Here is a 20,173-nt window from a genome sequence, read left to right as displayed (position 1 = left end):
TTTTTTTTTTTTTTTTTTAAATCAAAACGTACATATCGGTTTGCGCAAGCGCAGTAGTAGTCCGTCGCGATCCGGTAGGCCGTCACGATCGGGTAGTGACATTCAGAACCGGATCTCTCGCCAAACCGTCAACCCAGCAGATGGCGGTGTAGGTTCACTCGGAAGCGCTTTCTCTTGCTCTACACGGGACTTGTGGTTCTTTCGTGTTCCCACCTCCTAACCAAACGAGCTCCTTCAAAGTATTCTCATCGGGTAAGTACTAAAATAAGAATTTGGTGGGCTAAAACGTCCCATATTAACGCTTAGTAGAAGTCGTTTGGCTTAATGTTGAAGCTTTGCAGGCTAACATAACTTCGTTTTGTTCAGCATAGCTCGCTAGCCAAGACACGTGAATGCATTTCGATTGCTTTAGTTTAATGCCACTTCCAAATTGTAAATTTTGTTATAAGGGGGAGGGGGTCGCTCAGTTAACATTAGAGTGATTACATTTATTTGTAAGAGACGCTTTTCGACTTGTTTTGAAGGCCAACCCAATCAAGAACATTAAGCTAAACAGTAGGGACGTGGAAGATGAGGAGAGGAAATCCAGGCCACGACGAGCAACTGGAAAACAAAAGAGAATGAGGGTAAGATCACGTCATGGGTAATTTTACTTTTTATGCAATATCAGACTTGATTTGATGTGATTGTGACTGTACGGCAAAATTCCCATATCCCTTTATTGCCAAATGTATCACATTTGATGCACCTAAAATTTCATGATTTTGAGACTAATTCAGAATTTTGACATTTCTTTTTGAAAATAAAATGATGGATGCAAGTCAACACATGCATCTGCAGGTTCCATGAGGAAAAAAAAAAGATTTAGCAAGGGTTATAGACATTAGAGCGCTTATTACACATTTTCATTTGGACTTTTCTTTCTACAAATGTGAAAAAAAGGTTTCATTAGGACCTTATTTTTCAAAATTTGGGTTTCTCTGATAATTGCTTCATGTTGCAGGTATTTAAGGGTTGAATCTGACTTGCCATACAAAGTTCACGATAACGATGATCTCGCAATATGGCGATACAACAATTATCGACTCGTAGGTCAGGAAATCATTCAAGGATATTCTACAGAAAAAAAACGAGCTATTCTTTCTGCTGTGAATTTCAATAGGGGTGGGACTAAATATCAAAATAGTGATAAATTGTGATACTTTGTGTCCCAAAAGGTTATCGATACGCTCTGCCAAGAATTGAGATATCGTTTTAAAAAGGTGTCTGTAGGTTCCAAAACGTAAAAAGCCCAGCTCAACGCTCTTCCTTGTTTTCCTCAGCCAGCCCCAAAAAAGACTTGTTTAGTCCAACAAAACGTAATCCAAACGCGAGCAAATGAGGAAACGAAAAATAATCCATTTGATAGTTAAATCCAAAAACAAAGAGATCGAAGGAGAGAGTTGATAGAGAGGTCGAAAAACTGTGTGGCTCTCTTTGGCAATGACTGAGTAGCGGAATGGTCTCGTGTGCATATGGTGTCGGCGAAGACGAAAAATTCTGAATCCTGCCTCTAAAGTGGAAGAATCCGATTGCGGGGGATTGAGGGGGGCTTGCTTCGCATGAATATCAAAAGCTCCCGCGGCGCAAGACTGTGCCGATAACGTCAGCACTCGTACATGTCACATTGGGCGTGTGCAGCGGTTAGGAGTGGGAACCTCTTGGTACCTCACGATACTATACGATTTGTGATACAAAGCTCGCGATAACAATGATCTGACGATATGGCGATACAATTATCGATACATTGGTCGGGAAATCATTCTAGGATATTCTACAAACAACTAATTAACAGAAAAACAAGCTTCTATTGTGATTTGGAATTAGTTTATCATTGTAGACGTCTAATCCGTTTGAACTGGGATCCCTCCCACTTCAAACGGATTGAAGGCAGATGGCTGTCAGTGGCAGTCAATGCCAGGCAATTAGGTAGTTTTGGGCCATTTAAGGTCTCACTGGAACAGCACCAAACAAAAGTTCCAGCATCATCACCTTGTCCAATGCAGATTCTTGACTCTTGGCACCTTGTCCAATGCAGATTCTTGACTCTTGACAAGGTGATGATGCTGGAACTTTTGTTTGGTGCCGTTCCAGTGAGATTTACAAAGATGATTGCCTGAAGAAGAAATTTACTTAGTCCTTGATGATATGGGGCTGCATGTCAGGCAAAGGCACTGGGGAGATGGCTGTGGTTAAATCTTCGAGAGCTTTCTTATCCCTCAATTGAAAATGTTTGTCATTTTCCAAGATGACAATGCGTCATGCCACAGAGCTAAAAGGGTTAAAGCATTCCTTGGAGAAAGACTCATTCAGGCAATGCCATGGCCTGCAAATAGCCCACATCCCAACCCTATTGATAACCTGTGGTGGAAATTGAAAAAATGGTCCACAGCATGGCACCTGCATGGATGATCTGGCAACTGCAATCAAAGGGAGTTGGAACCAAATTGATGAAGAATACTAAAGTCCATGCCTCAGAGACTGCAAACTGTCATAAAAGCCAGAGGTGGTGCGACTAAATACTAGAGATGTGTTTTGATTAGTGCTGCAACGATTAATCGATTAACTCGAGTATTCGATAAGAATAAAATATTCGAATTAAATTGCTTCGAGTATTCGTTTAATTAAAGTAATGGTTTATTTTGAAAGTGTTTAAATTTAGTCTTATTGATTAGGGTGGATACATTGCCCTCTGGTCTGCCTCATTTCACATGGCTGAATCAACCTGCTCCCTGTTAAGACCAACGTAAGCTACATTTTTGTTTGGGCTAATGTTTTTAATGCATTCGTAATTTAATTTATAGGCGAATATGAGTCTGAACCATTTGTTAAGAGCTTTGTAAAAAAAAAAAAAAAAAATTTTAAAGTTGGCAAACGTCAGCTAACTTAAATGCAATAAAATGTTATGTAAGTTAGCCATTTGTTCTTTTGTTGTACATAGATCCTCATTTATTCATTTTTTATACCGTTTGAGGCTCATCCCAGGGATTTTAATTTTTCATGTTCCTTATCCGATTACTCGTTTATTCGAAATAACTAGTTCATCGATTAATCGACGACTAAAATAATCGATAGCTGCAGCCTAGTTTTGATTGTTAGTTCTTTGTTTGTTTCTCATGATTCCATATTGTTTTTCCTCAGAATGGAGTGATTCCATATATATTTCCCTGCACTTGCTCTATAAAATTACCATTTACTGACCACCACATTGCTTTTTAATCATTTCTTTTAGTGTTTCTGAATGCTAAAGAGTTGCACTTTTGAAATAGTTCATTATTTTTCCAAGCCTTTTATCGGAGTTTGTTCTACCTGATAAAATGTCTGAGTGAGTGCTACTCCGAGACTGCTGATTGTATACTTTTTGATAGGGGTTGTATTATGGTGGAAGATTTTGATAACAACTTGTTGGTTCCTTTTTAATTTTTTTAATTTATTTTTTTTAAACATTGACACCTTTTTAACGCGATATCGATTCTTGGCAGGAGCATATCGATAACCTTTTGGGATACAAAGTATCACGATATATCACCATTTCGATATTTTGTCACACCCCTAGCAGCGGTGCTACTAAACATTAAAAACAGCAAATATGGCAGAATGTCTGCGTTAATTTACTGTTTTAATAATATTTTTAAACTAAATATGTTGAATGTTTCCATTGTTCTGCCTTTTTTGAACAAAAGAAAAATGCCATTGCTTCGAGTGGGCGGGCATATTTTTTTCCGGGCTGAGGAGCTTGTTAGGGTCAAAGTGCATCATTCGCGATCGCCTTGTAAATCTGCACCGCCCCCTAGGGCCTGGCATGAATACTACATCGTTTACATGCGGAATTTCGACATTGTTCGAATGGAGACGGGCCCATATGAATGCAAATTTGAAATTTTTCGTATTCTCGGAGAGTCACCATGTAAACGGCCCCTTAGGGAACGTTTGTTCATTCGAAACCAGAGCATTCACATTTCACAGTCGTTCTGTCTGATTTTCTGGCCATTTACAGGTCATTTGCTGTTCATTTTAGGGCATTAACAGGTCATTTCCTGTTGAGTTTGAGTCAATGGCTATTCATTTGGGTGATTCACTTCCTGTTTATCTTGAGTTAAAGAACAGGAAGTGACCCATGTAATACCCCAAAATCAACAGGAAGTAACTGAGAATCAAAGGCTAAATGACCTTAAATGACCCAAAATTACCTCTTTGCTTGGCATTGGCTGCCACTACCGGCCATAGACGTTCAATCCGTTTGGACTGGGAGGGATGGCAGCAAATGAATGAATATTCATTCGCTGCCATCCCTCCCAGTTCAAATGGATTAGACGTCTACTAGTGATAAACACATTCCAATGCACAGCAGAAGCTTGTTTTTCTGTTTATTAGTTGTTTGTAGAATATCCTAGAATGATTTCCTGACCGATGGCCGTCAGTGGCAATGGGTTAACAATTCTATCACCATCAATGATCGTGAAAGAGATGATGAAGGATGGGTGGATACATGATTCCAATCTGTTTAGTCCTCAAATCGAAATTTTATGGCTGGCAGTTCACCCTTTTTTCTTAGAAATAGTCCAAATCGGAATTGGGCCTGATCAGACTGGGCCACATTATTGACCCATCTGATAGGTTGCTGTGGCTACAAAGGGATCATCCAGCGCGTGTAGAGTTTGACGTCATAAAATTGCGACAGTGGCAACAAACATTCAGCAATGTGAGAAAGTATGCATAATGTAGGGAACCAACGTTACAATACCATGATAATAGCCAGTATACGGCAGTTTACCTAGCTAACAAACATTGACATTACTGACTTGCATCACTATTAATTATTGTATATGCCACTCCTCGCCATTTTCGTGAGGTGCTGCGTTGTCGAACTTAAGGTCTTCTCCCCAAGAATGACGTCTAATCAATAAGGTGAGTGAGTGACTTTGGTGTTGTGTGAATATACAGTGCCTTGCAAAAGTATTCGGCCCCCTTGAATCTTGCAACCTTTCGCCACATTTCAGGCTTCAAACATAAAGATATGAAATTTAATTTTTTTGTCAAGAATCAACAACAAGTGGGACACAATCGTGAAGTGGAACAACATTTATTGGATAATTTAAACTTTTTTTAACAAATAAAAAACTGAAAAGTGGGGCGTGCAATATTATTCGGCCCCTTTACTTTCAGTGCAGCAAACTCACTCCAGAAGTTCAGTGAGGATCTCTGAAAGATCCAATGTTGTCCTAAATGACCGATGATGATAAATAGAATCCACCTGTGTGTAATCAAGTCTCCGTATAAATGCACCTGCTCTGTGATAGTCTCAGGGTTCTGTTTAAAGTGCAGACAGCATTATGAAAACCAAGGAACACACCAGGCAGGTCCGAGATACTGTTGTGGAGAAGTTTAAAGCCGGATTTGGATACAAAAAGATTTCCCAAGCTTTAAACATCTCAAGGAGCACTGTGCAAGCCATCATATTGAAATGGAAGGAGCATCAGACCACTGCAAATCTACCAAGGCCCGGCCGTCCTTCCAAACTTTCTTCTCAAACAAGGAGAAAACTGATCAGAGATGCAGCCAAGAGGCCCATGATCACTCTGGATGAACTGCAGAGATCTACAGCTGAGGTGGGAGAGTCTGTCCATAGGACAACAATCAGTCGTACACTGCACAAATCTGGCCTTTATGGAAGAGTGGCAAGAAGAAGGCCATTTCTCAAAGATATCCATAAAAAGTCTCGTTTAAAGTTTGCCACAAGCCACCTGGGAGACACACCAAACATGTGGAAGAAGGTGCTCTGGTCAGATGAAACCAAAATTGAACTTTTTGGCCACAATGCAAAACGATACGTTTGGCGTAAAAGCAACACAGCTCATCACCCTGAACACACCATCCCCACTGTCAAACATGGTGGTGGCAGCATCATGGTTTGGGCCTGCTTTTCTTCAGCAGAGACAGGGAAGATGGTTAAAATTGACGGGAAGATGGATGCAGCCAAATACAGGAACATTCTGGAAGAAAACCTGTTGGTATCTGCACAAGACCTGAGACTGGGACGGAGATTTATCTTCCAACAGGACAATGATCCAAAACATAAAGCCAAATCTACAATGGAATGGTTAAAAAAATAAACGTATCCAGGTGTTAGAATGGCCAAGTCAAAGTCCAGACCTGAATCCAATCGAGAATCTGTGGAAAGAGCTGAAGACTGCTGTTCACAAACACTCTCCATCCAACGTCACTGAGCTCGAGCTGTTTTGCAAGGAAGAATGGGCAAGAATGTCAGTCTCTCGATGTGCAAAACTGATAGAAACATACCCCAAGCGACTTGCAGCTGTAATTGGAGCAAAAGGTGGCGCTACAAAGTATTAACGCAAGGGGGCCGAATAATATTGCACACCCCACTTTTCAGTTTTTTATTTGTTAAAAAAGTTTAAATTATCCTATAAATTTTGTTCCACTTCACGATTGTGTCCCACTTGTTGTTTCTTGACAAAAAAATTAAAATTTTATATCTTTGTTTGAAGCCTGAAATGTGGCGAAAGGTTGCAAGGTTCAAGGAGGCCGAATACTTTTGCAAGGCACTGTATATGGCGGAAAACACTCGGGTGACTTGAAGTTCCGCTCTGAGACCCTCAATGTGGCCAAATTTCAAAATTGTCCGATATGCATGTGTGATACATCATTGGAAAGCTTAAAATCTCAATTTCCTTGGGGGAAGAAACATTTGAACAGGAGGGCATATTTTTTTTTTTCAAAAAAAAGGTTTTTAAACCGCAAAACCCTATCTGGAGGTGAGAACATGCGAGAGCAGAATTACGGACGCCATGACTGTAACGAGATATTATCGCATACTTACCTTGTTTCGATCCAAAATCTCCCTGTAGCATGTCTAGACATAGCTGTGAATAGCCACAGCTGGATTTTGGGGGGATTTCATGGGTGAAACATGGTCATATAACAAGGGTTGCAATACAGAAATCGCAGATATCAAGGAGTGGTCGAGATTTTCTTATTCATATATTTAAACTAGGGCTGGGCGATATGGCCTTAAGTACGCATCACGATAAATTGAGCAGATTTACCTCGATAACGATAAATGACGATAAATTGGCCCAAGCAGACTGTTAGATAATTAAAAAATTTGAATCAATGCGTGGAATACAAATTAACCGTTTCTCGTTAAATTTATTTACCAGCTTTCAATTTAACAATTGCATATGCAGTCTAAACATTAAGTATTAAAAAAAATCTTGTAAACAATAAAAATTCTAGTTTGAACATTTATAACAGCTTGTATGACTTGAAAAATGTACATTATAAAACTCAATATGACTGTGAAAACATGTCATTCTAACACAAATGACTTGCAGCTTTAACAGTACACTTGAGACAACTTATTGGTAATGGCTGCTGTGACATAATTATTCAACACAAGTGTTTACGTCAAGGTTTCAGTTTTTTTTTTCCAGAACAATTTTTAATACATGCACCTCCCACACAGACACAACCAGATAAAAGCTGTATTGCTCTGATGCCAGTGAAACATTTTAGATTTTATGATGGCAGAATAAAGCAGACACATACAGAAAAATAGCTGTGGCCATTAAACTGTCATATTATATATAGGCTTCACTGTTGGATTATACTTTATGCTGAGTGCTTTACCATCATGAAAGCTTTCAGAGAAATCACACAGAGATACCAAATAACGCGACATAATGATTGCTACATGAAGTCTGTGCCCAGTCCACTCATTAATTTCAGCCGTTTCGACAAGTTTAGAGCCGCTATCCGACTCCATCACGTTCATTTCTACCATTAGCCGCTAGCGTTAGCCTGTGGCTTGGCTACCAGAAGAAAGCACTGAAACCATCTTCTCCTGAAATCCTGAGAACCAGGGATGACAGCGGGTGAAAGCCTGTCTGGAACCCGCCAAGAGTTTACTTAATGTCTGGTGAAAGTTTTGCAAAGCTAACTTAAGCCCGACTCCATCCCGTTTTCTTGTAGCGTTAGCCTACCAGGCTTCTGTTTGTTTGGCTTCCTGAAAACCACGTGACTCCATACGTAAGCACACTGTCTTCTTTCTTAAAGGGGAATGAGCATAGCCGAACAACACAGTCAACGCGGGATGAAAAGACTATATTTTCTTGTTCTATTAAATTAACGAATTTACCGACATGGTCAAAATTACGTCGGTCATCGAGAAGAATTTCGGTAACGGTAAATTTTCGGTTTACCGCCCTGCTCTAATTTAAACGTTTTTTGTTTCTTTCTTCAATTTTTCTTTGTCTGGATCAATTATTTATCATCTAACATATCTGAGAAAATGCGACAGTAACACAAAAAATACAATTAAGCAATAGTTTTGAGGTAGTTATCAGTGACTTTTACTGACACCATTTTTTTTCATTGTGACGTCATTTGTATAAAAGTTGAAAATATGCGAGTGAATAATTTTTATAGTCGTTTTATTAATGAAGTATTAGACCTCGATTAATGGTTCTAAGCTAAAAATGACACACATTTCGAATAATAAAAACGATTACTTCTTTTTATGGCTGGGTTGAAACAAAAGCGGTTGCGCGACGACTGTAAACTGGGGTTTCCAGACCTTAGTGTCGGTCAAAAATATACAACATGAAAATCATGGCAGTAGAATGAGCAAAGCTTGACTTTAGCCAATCACATGATATTTTTCCTTCTCCAGTGTCCTCCAGACGTCACTATTAAAGACCTTCATCCTAAGAAGCAAGATCCACTCCATGTTAAACAGGAGGAGTTGGAGATGCCGTACATTAAACAGGAGGAGGAGCCAGAGACCCCCAGCATTACAGAAGGGCAAGATGAAATCCCCAAGTTTCCAATGATTGTCAGTGTAAAGAGTGAAGACGACGAAGGTCCAAGCAAAGAGAGCAGAGCAGCAAAACCTGCGAGCGACAGCTACTTTCAACACCTGACAGCAAAAGGAGGGGGACAATCGCAACCTGAAGGTTTGTTAGCGCTGTTCTCAGACAGTGACAACATAACGTCACACCTTTCTGATTTTAACCCTGATGAGGAGGATAAAGACTTAAGGCAGTAATGTGAAGTAAGGTTGGCCAACTATGTTTTTGAATAATATCAATGGCTAAACATTTATAAGCATATTTTCGTTATTTTTTTTAACGCAACCCTTCCAGATTCTTTGTTTAACCCATAGCAACGCCCTTGACAACGAAAATGCTTTTCTTCGGCAATCTTCGGAAATCTTCGGAAATTACGTCACACCGGGAAGTGCGAGGGAAGTCCGCCATAGAACAGTATTGTTTGTTGCATTGCTTCTCAGTAAGATGCCACGGCGGTGTGTGGCGATGTTTTGTTCTCACTCAAACGAAAAGTTGTATGAGTGGCCAAAGGATAGCAGGGCACGTAAATGGACATCTTTCGTTCGCACGAAGCGAATGAATTTCACGCCATCATCGAGTAGTGTTCTCTGCTGCAAACACTTCGAAGATGCCTGCTTCCTTAACCGGTCTGCTTATGATCAAGGATTTGCCAAAAAGTAAGTGTGATTTTTGGATAGATGACTGATGACTTTGTCAAAGCAGAGCTGACAACTGTTGTGGAATGTACAGTAGAAGCTAGCGACGTTAGCCGAAAGCCAACTCATGGCAATAGTCGTGGCATAGTTGTTGTTGTGTTCGCTGGTGTTACGTTCCAAGGACGGCTCGCGAAGGGTGTAACATAAAACGAGCCACACAATTTCACAAGTGGCACAAAATTTACACAACAATCAAACTCGCAATGAATATGTACAAAATGTAGATGAAGCGCGGCTTCAGGGTAAGCCCAGGCCAAATCAACAAACAAAAGGAATCTACACTTGAACCCCACCCGCTAACCAAATCAAATCAAATTTATTTATATAGCCCTTTACAAAACCCGAAAGGTCCCCAAAGTGCTTTACAACAAAGACAAACATGGCACATAGTAAATAAAAGGCAGGAAAGTGTTATAAAATGACATTAGGAAGAAAAGAAAAGAAAAAAAACGAACCATCGCATCACGATTAGTCAGACACCAAACAAAACAATAAAACAGATAAAATCCGAAAACATTAAAAACCCTAAAGAAATAAAACCAGGCTAAACTAATCTTGGGGAAAGGCGAGTCTAAAAAGGTGTGTCTTTAAACGAGATTTAAAAAGGCCCAAATTTGTAGTGGTGCGGATTTCCGGGGGAAGACTATTCCATAACCTGGGTGCAGCAACCGCAAAAGATCGGTCTCCCCACTGTTTGAGTTTGGACCTTGGGACTTGCAAATGAAGTTGGCCGGTAGAGCGAAGACTCCTGCCAGAGTTACGGATGGTTAAAATTTCTGATAAGTAAGAAGGAGCCTTGCCATTAATAGAATTAAAAACAAACAGTAAAAGTTTAAAATCAATTCTAAAATGGACTGGAAGCCAGTGGAGCGATGATAGCACGGGGGTAATATGTTCACGTCTAGGTGTATCTGTTAAAAATCGAGCAGCAGCATTTTGAACAAGTTGGAGACGAGAAACTGAGGATTTGGGAAGACCAACATAAAGAGCGTTGCAGTAATCCAGCCTTGAGCTTATAAAAGCGTGAATTGCTTTTTCCAAGTCGTGGCGAGTAAGAAAAGGCTTCACTTTGGCCAGGAGACGGAGCTGGAAAAAACTTGCTCTTACAACAGAACTAATCTGTTTTTCAAAGTTGAGCCTGCAATCGAATATCACTCCGAGATTTTTAACATGTGTTTTAAAAAAGGGAGCCAGAGTGCCAGGGTTGGGCTCAAGGGCATTTAACATGGAAGGTGTGCCAAAAGTAATATATTCAGTTTTGCTTTCGTTAAGATGTAAAAAGTTTTGCGCTAGCCACTGCTTCACATCGGATATGCACTCCATTAATTTAGTGAGAGCAGTTTGTTCGTTGGGTCTCAGGGGGAGATACAGCTGCAGGTCATCAGCATAAAAATGAAAAGAGATATTATGTTTTTTTATAACTGATCCTAAAGGTAGGAGATAAAGTGCAAAGAGAACAGGCCCTAAAATGGAGCCTTGTGGCACCCCACAAGACAGAGAGGTTTGTGAGGAGGAAAATTCCCCAATCATTACTGAGAAGGTCCTATGTTCCAGGTACGATTTAAACCACTGTAGAGCTTTACCACGGATACCTATAAAGTGTTCTAGACGAGATACAAGGACTGTGTGGTCGACTGTATCAAATGCTGCTGTGAGATCTAGTAAAACAAGGATTGCTGGGTTTCCATTATCTACAGAAAGTGCAATGTCGTTGTGCACTTTTAACAGTGCTGACTCAGTGCTATGTCTGGACCTGAAGCCTGATTGAAACTTGTCAAGGGTGGAGTTTGTCTCTAGAAATGTTTGCAATTGAATAAAAACAACTTTTTCTAAAACTTTAGAAAGGAAAGACAAGTGGGAGACGGGTCTAAAATTGGACAGCACGGAGGAGTCGAGATGGGTTTTTTTAAGAAGGGGTCTGACTACAGCCTGTTTGAAGGCAGCTGGGACAGAACCGGTACTGAGAGAGTTATTTATAAGAGCCAGCAGACTTGGTCCGAGGCAACTAAAGACTTCCTTTAGAAGCCCAGCTGGAATTATATCTAACGGACAGTTAGTGGGTTTCATGCCACTAACTATTTCAGACAGAGATGACAATGGAAGGAGATCAAATTGTTCAAAAACAGTGAGCAGTTCTGGAGGATGTAGATTATCTGATGAGATACCCGAATTGCAGACATTTTGCCTGACCGAAGAGACTTTGTTTTGAAAGAAAGCGAGAAACTCCTCACAAGTGGCTCCTGACACATCAGTTAAGACAGTGGGGTGCGGGTTTAAAACAGAGTCAATTGTGTTAAAAAGCAGTCTTGGATGGCTGGAGCTGTTATGTATAATAGAAGATAAATAATTCGACTTGGCCTGTTTTAGGGCCTCCTGATAGGCAGCCAAGGTGTCCCTCAGCAATTCCAAAGAAACATGGAGTTTGTCCTTTTTCCATTGACGTTCAGCCCGCCTGCATTTTTGCCTAAGCAGGCGGGTATAGTCATTAAACCATGGAGTGGCTTTGGGTTTGGAACTTTTTTGCCGTAGAGGGGCAATGGAGTCCAAAACAGCAGTGCAGGTGGAACAAAAAATGGAGAGAAGACTGTCTGAGCAGACAGGAGAAGGCAGAACGGCGTCAGGATGCTGCTGCAGGTCTCCAAATGCAGTCACAAACTCTCCTGCTGTGGATGGAGTGATGCGCCGGCGGTAACAAGCTGGAGAAATTTGCTTTTCTGCAGACAAAGGGGCAGCAAAGTCAAAAATGATGGGAAGGTGGTCCGAGATGGCAATATCCACTATTTCTCTGATGGAGACTGAAAGCCCAAGCGAAATCACCAGATCCAAAGTGTGACCATGCTCATGAGTTGGTGCATTCACAGACTGGGTGAGGCCAAATGAGTCCAGAAGTCCTTTAAACTCATTCGCCAGCTGATTTGCAGAGCAGCAGACGTGAATGTTAAAATCCCCGCAAATTAAAACCCTGCCAAATGTTGGAATAAAGTCTGATAAAAACTCTGAAAACTCCTGGATAAAATCCTTGTTAAAACCAGGGGGCCGATAAATAGTGGCACAAAGCAATGGGGGAGAAAGCGCGATAGAGAATAACTGCAGTTCAAAACTTGAATAATTATGAGCAGTTATGGTCCTACATTTGAACTTGTCCTTGAATACAGCAGCCAGGCCGCCACCACGGCCAGACGCTCGCGGGGTGCTGAAAAAACAGCAGCCAGATGGGAGGAGCTCCGAAAAGGCGCTGCATTCACCTGGTTTCAGCCAGGTCTCCGTTAGAAAAAGGAAATCCAAATGATGTGTCGAAAAGAAGTCGTTCAAAATAAACGTCTCATTCGTAAGGGACCTTGTGTTAATTAGCGCTGAGTGAACCAGGGAGTGCTCAGCTGTGGGGGTGAAGCCGCGGAGCGGGCGAAGGTTCCCCGGCACAGAGCCACGCAGGGAAAGCCTCACCGGCCGACAACGCGGAAGTAGCGTCCCGACGTCCCGGTTAGTCAGCCGAAGCCACCGATAACGGAACTCCAAGGAACTCCGTAGATCATATCCCTTGAAGGCAGTCAGGCGTCTAGCCGGTGGATGATAGCGATCGCAGCGATAGGACGCCAGGTAGGCTTTTAATTTGACTGCAATTCCTCCCCGCTTTCCACGTCTCCGGCGGCGGTAGGTACGAGGCAACCAACAAGGAAGACGCCGTAGATGTGGTGGTAAAAACGCCAAAAAAGGCGGCGGTGACTTTGAGTGACTATAGCCACCATACGGCAACTTTTCCAACGTGTCACGTATATTAAAAAGTGTCAGGCGATCGTGCAGCGGTGACACTGTCCGTATAACAAGTAGTAAATACAGGCAAAATAACAATACATCGAGCAGAGTGAGACGGCCAGCCAAACACAGGGGCGCCATCTTGCATCAGCTTATCACCGAATATACTAGATCCCTAAACCCTGATCATGAAAAAGAACGAAGAAAAGACAGCCACTAACCTAGCTTCTTACGCTAAAAAAAACAGGAGAAAACGGGTTTCGCAGAAATGGCGACTTACCCCTTCTTGCTTCAGTGCTCTTATTTACAGTGGTGAACAAAAACGATCCAATAACGAATAAACACAAAAGACCTCACCGAAAAAGCGGGAGTGTATCAGACTAGCGATCAAATGCAAACGAGCGTGAATGGCGAGCAAACAGCTGGCGAGGAGGACCGCGGCAGAATGCTGTCAAATGTGAAGTAGGTAGTCTAGGCACATTGTTTGCAGCCTGATGGCTAATACATGTTAGGTCCAACATGAAATTACAAGCTCCTCTTCTTCCTCCAACTCTTCAAAAACTTGGATCTCCTCCCTTGCGCTCGATCTATTGCTTATATCGCTGTTTGAGTCATTGTTTGAAGGGCTTTGTACGGCGGCCGTATGGAGCGCTGCCATCGCTGTTCTCGGTGTGACGTATCACTTCCGGGTTCGTCCCCTTTCAGGCTCGAACTTCGGAAACACAATTATTTTGTCAAATATACAACATACAAATTATTTTTCATGCTTTATTTGTTGGACAATGTTTAATTTAATTGTGACCCTATTTGGCATGTTATGAAATTACTTCACATTACAGCTTTAAACCAAAATGCTTCAAAATCCTTAAACATTGAAGAGAGTCACAAAAGCGGTCGGAACGGGACATAAATAGGACCAAACAGATTGGGTGAACAGCGGTCAGGGCTACACTTCTCACCAAGAGGAACTACCGTAATTTCCCGAATATAACGCACACTTTTTCCCCAAAATTTACTCGTAAAATCATGGGTGCGTGTTATTCACGGGTACAGGGACGGAGACAGAAAAAATTCATCATGATTCATGTTCCATTGTAAGCATGGACCAGCACAATATTCCCTAATCCGAACGACAGTGATATAATAATCAAGTTTCATGTGGTAAATAATTGTTTTCATGATATTTTTCACATCTAATAAAATTAAAATGGTTTTTTTTGTACTATTCGTTCATTATTTACCGGTACATTTTTCTTACCTTTGCGTTGCAAAATGCCAGCACACGGCGACGATGTCTTGAAGTGAACGTATACGGCGATCCGTTTCGTATAAATTTTGACCGTGTGGAAAGCTAGGACAGGAGTCTGAAGAAGAGTGTCGAACCACTGAGCCAAGCCGCGTTGTTTTATTTACATTGAAACTCACAAAGTAGCAATGTACATCTTGCACGCAAATCGCGGGACATTTGTTTACTTCCGGCTGTTCCCTTAACTAAACTCTTCCCCCTGGGAACTACACAACTTGCCAACATTAGTTCCGCTGGTGAATTCTGTTAAAACTCGCTACAACTCCTTACTTTGTGAAAATTATCGTATACTGTGAGCAATTTTACCACGGAAAATTAATATTCTATTTTTTTTTAAAGATATTTGACAAAAGGATTAAAAAATGCTGCAACCACGTACTTTATAAAAGTTCGAGACATGAGACTCATATTTATTGGTGCTAAAATTAGGGTGCGCATTACACACGGGTACAAGAATTTTCCCTAGAATTTTACAGGTAAAGTTGGGGTGCGCGTTATAGACTGGTGCGCCTTATATTCAGGAAATTACGGTAATTAGTTGATAGGCTACATTAAGAATCCAAAAATAAATCTGTATTGACTTATACTTTCACACTGCAAATTTGCAGTATAACGTCGAGAACTGAAACGAATACTCGAGCAACTCGAGTAACTTGAGTTAAAAAACTGATCCGAGTAACTTTATTCACCTCGAGGAATCGTTTAATTTTGCCAGCTCTAAGCATCACCTTTCCCCGGAGTACTTTTAATGCGGGACCACGCGCTGATGTCACGTGCGTAGAGGAAGAACCGATGAAAAAAAAAAAAAAACACCTTACTGCAGCTGACAAGCTGCTACAAGCCACGCCGACGTTGCTAAAAACTACGCCCGCATGATGCTACAGTGGTAGCAGGTAGCTAAGTTCTGATGCGTCTCATAGATGTCATATGTAAGTAGAACTAGATGCGAGATGACAGACAGGGCGGCGTTAGTAAACGGCCGCCATCTTAAAGCAGTAGACTACATAGCGCTAATAAATAAGATTAACGTTACTGTCATTAGCTCACGTAACGTTAGAGCTAGTTTTCTATCAATTAAGACCGCTGTCGATGTGTGGCTAACGTGTCTTACATACAGGCTTTGTTTAATCTGTGAAAACATAGCGCTGTAGAGTGATGCGGGTGTAAAATAAAAAATAATGCTAACTGTCAATTTTAGCTCAGTAGTCATTGCTGGATAACACACCAAGAAGCACTGGTCCCTAATATGCTCCAATATAGCAGGTATCATACGTACATTCATTTTGAACACTGCAAAAACTCAAAATCCTATCAGGACTTACAGTTTAGACTAACTTCAAACTTAACTAGAACTTAAAAATAGCTTGACACAAATGGAAATTCTATTGAAACACATGGGGAAAACACCTAACTTTTAAGTGGTGTGTGATATCAAGCGTAATGACATTTTTTGGTAAGAAATATATGTATATATTTTTTATAAGATCTAGAAGTTTTTTAAGTAAAAGCAGTGAATTAGTCTTTTTATTCTAGTCTCCTCTGAGATGCAATTGTTGGCTGTTTTCAACAATTTACATCGAAAATAAAGACATTGATTGACTGAAAATGGTTCAATATTTGATTAAATGTCTTGTTTTCAAATGTATATTAATAATTTCTTTTTACCTAAAAAAATGTTTTATCCGATTACTCGATTAATCAATAGAATTTTCAGTCGATTACTCGATTACTAAAATATTCGATAGCTGCAGCCCTAATAACGTCTTAATCTGATAATTTTTCTTAAATCAAGTAATTTTCTCCAAAAGCTTATAGTGCCTGTGACACGAAAAAGCATGTTTATTTCATAATACACGCGGTATTTTATGCTCCTGAATGAAATGGACCACTTGGATGTGTAAAGAGGCGATCGATATATTTATTCAATTTTTTGAATCCTGCGCTACGAAAATGACAGACTTCCGGCTTCGGTCTTGCATGAGGAAGAGGGCGCTGTGACATGTACGGGAAAAGAAGTCCTCTTCCCTATACAGCCATACTGTTCTATGGGAAGGACTAAGGATTCAGCTGATTTTGCGGATTAATTCGTTTATTTTTCGCATCACGCCAACCAAACGGCTGCAGAAAAATCTTGCTTTACGTGTGAGCCTTTTTGGGGTTTCAAAAGGTTCCCATTCACTGGTGGAAATTGGCCAAAACAAGCCCTACTACTGTGGGACCATGGGACTTACAAGGAAGTGAATAAACATCGTGATTTGTATTATGTCAAATACTGGGATCATTTTAATAAGTAGTTGGCTTGCATTTTGTGGCTGACATGCTCCTTGTCCTCTTGGCCGACGACCGGCGGCTTGTCGCACAAGCCCCTGTCGGAGAGCTCTATAGGCTACTCGGCTTAATGCCCTCTTCATGTGCCCGGTGTTCTGTCAAATTTTCCAACCGATCAGAAATGGCATCTTTGTGTTAAAAATAGCCGCGAATACAGCGATTACAAAGTAAACACTACACACTTTCTTTAAATAAAGGACTACTTATGTTTGATCATGGCTGGGCACGTAAAAAGCTGTCCTCATTCCTTGTTATACTTGTATAGCGCTTTTTCCACCTTTCGAGGTGCTCAAAGCACTTTACACTCTTCATACACATATTGTGATGTTAGCTGTATAACAACTGCAGCCACCCTCCTTTGAGTCTCGCTGTTTACGATTTCACCGTGTAGTAAAGCATTATTTTGCCATATTCGTGTTAACAATTTGGCAGTTACACTCTCCTCCGACATCGGCCGGTTTGTCCGGCGATCATTGTCCAGCTGCTTCCCCGCAAACGAGCGCTCTGCCTCAGCAGGGGAACGACGAGCTCCAACTTGTTCGCCGCCGGGCGGGTTGCCGATCGGCGAAGACAACTGACAACCGAGTCGTCATATGAAATGTCCGGGCTAGTTATATGTGAATTTCCGCTTCGAAGACTTTGAAACATCACTCGGTTCGGGTTAGCATGTCGGCTAGCTGTCACGCCTATTGGTTTATTTACATTCTCCGAAGCCGGAGAAGGGAAATGACATAAGCCCATGACATAAGGTGCAACAGTAAAGGTTAAGTCGACAGTTTTGACCATTATAGAGTAATGTTGACTTGTCGTCCTGAATAAATGCATTTGTAGTATTTCATTTTACATTTAGCACAAGACTGTTATTTGTCATGGCCATGCCATTTATTTAGCTATTGGGGAAGAATACTTGGATAAAAAGAATATCCTGTAAAAATATTGGAGGACACTGAAACAATGACTTTTTACAGCTGTCTTTGTCGCGTTTTCCTCGTTCTGAATAATTCCCCTAAATGGGCTGAATAGTAAAACCGATGAGCCCATTCTCCCGCTGATGTCATCCACCTGTTGGGGATACTAGAGCCCTATAATGGTAGGTGTGACTAACCGGCAGATTAAAAGACTAATTTCTCGTCATCTGCGCTTTTCTAAATTGTTTTATATCAGGGGTGCCCGAGTCCGGTCCTCGAGAGCCCCTGTCCAGCTTGTTTTCCATGTCTCCCTCCTTTAGCACACCTGAATTAAATGATCAGCTCATCAGCAAGCGCTGCTGGAGCCTGATAACGATCCCGATTGCTTGATTCAGCTGTGTTGGAGGAGGGAGACATGGAAAACAAGTTGGATAGGACCGGACTTGGGCACCCATGTTGTATATAGTCGAATCGTCTCAAAATATGATTCTAATTCACATAATAATGCTATTTAACATAAGCCTGAACGATATATCGTTTAAACATCGCCATCACAATGTGCGCATGCGCGATAGTCCCATCGCAAGCACGTGCGATAGTTTAAAAAAAATTTTTTATCCACATATGCCTTGCTTTCTGCTCTGCGCCAGCCTCACACTCTCCCTCTCCCAGCCCTTTGTTCCTCTCAGTCACTGCGGCACATGCTTATTAAAGTTAACGATGGCTTTGATCTGGCCAAAGAAGCAGACTTCACACAGGCATCTGTCAATCATCGTTTAACTTGTTAAACAGTTTCTGCAAGGAAGTGCGCTAGAGTATATGTGTGGAGACGTTGGAGAGATATAAATGCCAGAAGTGTTCATGAGGAGTTTGAAATTTCTTCATGTCACTCCAACAGTTACAGCTAAGGTAGATAAACAGAAGCATTTAATAAAGCCAAGCATTTATCTACTACAGTACTTTATTCTTGTACAAAAATGATTTGGTTGAACAGTTATGTTTAAAACTGATCATAATTATGACATTTGAAGTGCTTAAAAATCATTTATTTATATACATTTTTTAAAATCGCTTTGGGGGGAAAAGCGAGGGAAAAAAACATGTCTAATATGTATCTCTTTCCAATGCTAAATCTGAAAAAGTACATTGAGCACACAAAACACACACACACACAAAAAAAAATGGGGGGGGGGGGGGCGCTAATTCGCAGTTTCCTGTGAGATTAGTCCAACCACCGGTGTCATCAGCAAACTTGACGATGGTGTTGCTCCTGTGGATTGGACTGCAGTCGTAGGTGTAGAGGCAGTACAGGAGGGGGCTCCGCATGCAGCCCTGTGGTGAGCCGGGTGGATGAATGGTGGGGGCAGAGTCTCACAGTCTGGGGTCTGTTGGAAAAGAAGTCCTTGATCCAGGAGCATGTGATGGGGGGAGGCCCAGGGTGTCCAGCTTTTTAATGAGAATGTCCGGGATGATGGGGTTAAATGCAGAACTATAATCCACAAAGAGCATCCTGCCATAGCTCTGTTGCTGTTCCAGGTGACTCAGCACAGCATGCAGAGCTGAGGTGATGGCATCCTCTGTGGATCTGTTAATCCGAGATGCGAACTGGCGAGGGTCGAGAGTGTTGTCTAAGGTTGTGCTACCAAGTACTAGGCTCAGGGTGCCAATACTTTTGTCAGGCCCATTTTGAGTTTTGTGTAAAACTATAATGAAGTAATATTTTTTCATTATCTTTTGTTTTTTTTTCATTGCAAGCAAAATAAATGAAGATATTACTACCAAAGCATTTGTAATTGGAATCATTTTCTGGGAGAAATTGAGCATTATCTGACAGAATTAGGCTCGAGCGTTTACGTCACAGCAACACGGGATCATGCGAGATTTGCGACAACGCAGCCATATTGGAAGCACGTCTGCATCACGGGACATATAAACTTAACGGCAAATACAATTCAACTACGAGTGCCAAAGATGGAAAAAAGTAAGGAAAACTTGCCAGTTCGATATAGAGACAAACTTGTTACTACGGTGAAAGACAGATATGTGAGCAAACTTAAGGATGTGAACAATGTTGACCCTTACGAGCAAACCGAACACAAATGGAATAAAGATGTCGACAAGCTTCCACCACTACGTGAAATTGACATCATGCTGTATTTAGTGTTTGGTATAAGTTACTACATTCATCAGCACTTCCGAAACTACAAATCGCTACAAAGCTACAAACAGTTTTGCTGCGGGTCGGTGCAGGACCTGCACATCATGACCGTAGCA

General features: G+C 41.2%; 1 protein-coding gene across 1 annotated transcript in view; it reads left to right on the top strand.

The window, feature by feature from the left end:
- Positions 1-125: 125 nt before the first annotated feature.
- The window catches only part of LOC130915150 (zinc metalloprotease ZmpB-like), a 61,012-nt gene continuing 40,964 nt past the window's right edge, over positions 126-20,173 (top strand). Inside the window, exons 1-3 of the mRNA XM_057834960.1 lie at positions 126-252; positions 525-626; positions 8,732-9,014. Coding sequence (XP_057690943.1) covers positions 621-626; positions 8,732-9,014 — 289 coding nt within the window. The 5' untranslated portion in view covers positions 126-252; positions 525-620. The remainder of the gene's footprint in view (positions 253-524; positions 627-8,731; positions 9,015-20,173) is intronic.

Source organism: Corythoichthys intestinalis, chromosome 1 (assembly GCF_030265065.1).
Source record: "Corythoichthys intestinalis isolate RoL2023-P3 chromosome 1, ASM3026506v1, whole genome shotgun sequence".
NCBI lineage: Eukaryota > Metazoa > Chordata > Actinopteri > Syngnathiformes > Syngnathidae > Corythoichthys > Corythoichthys intestinalis.
This window is presented reverse-complemented; position numbering and strand designations above follow the sequence as displayed.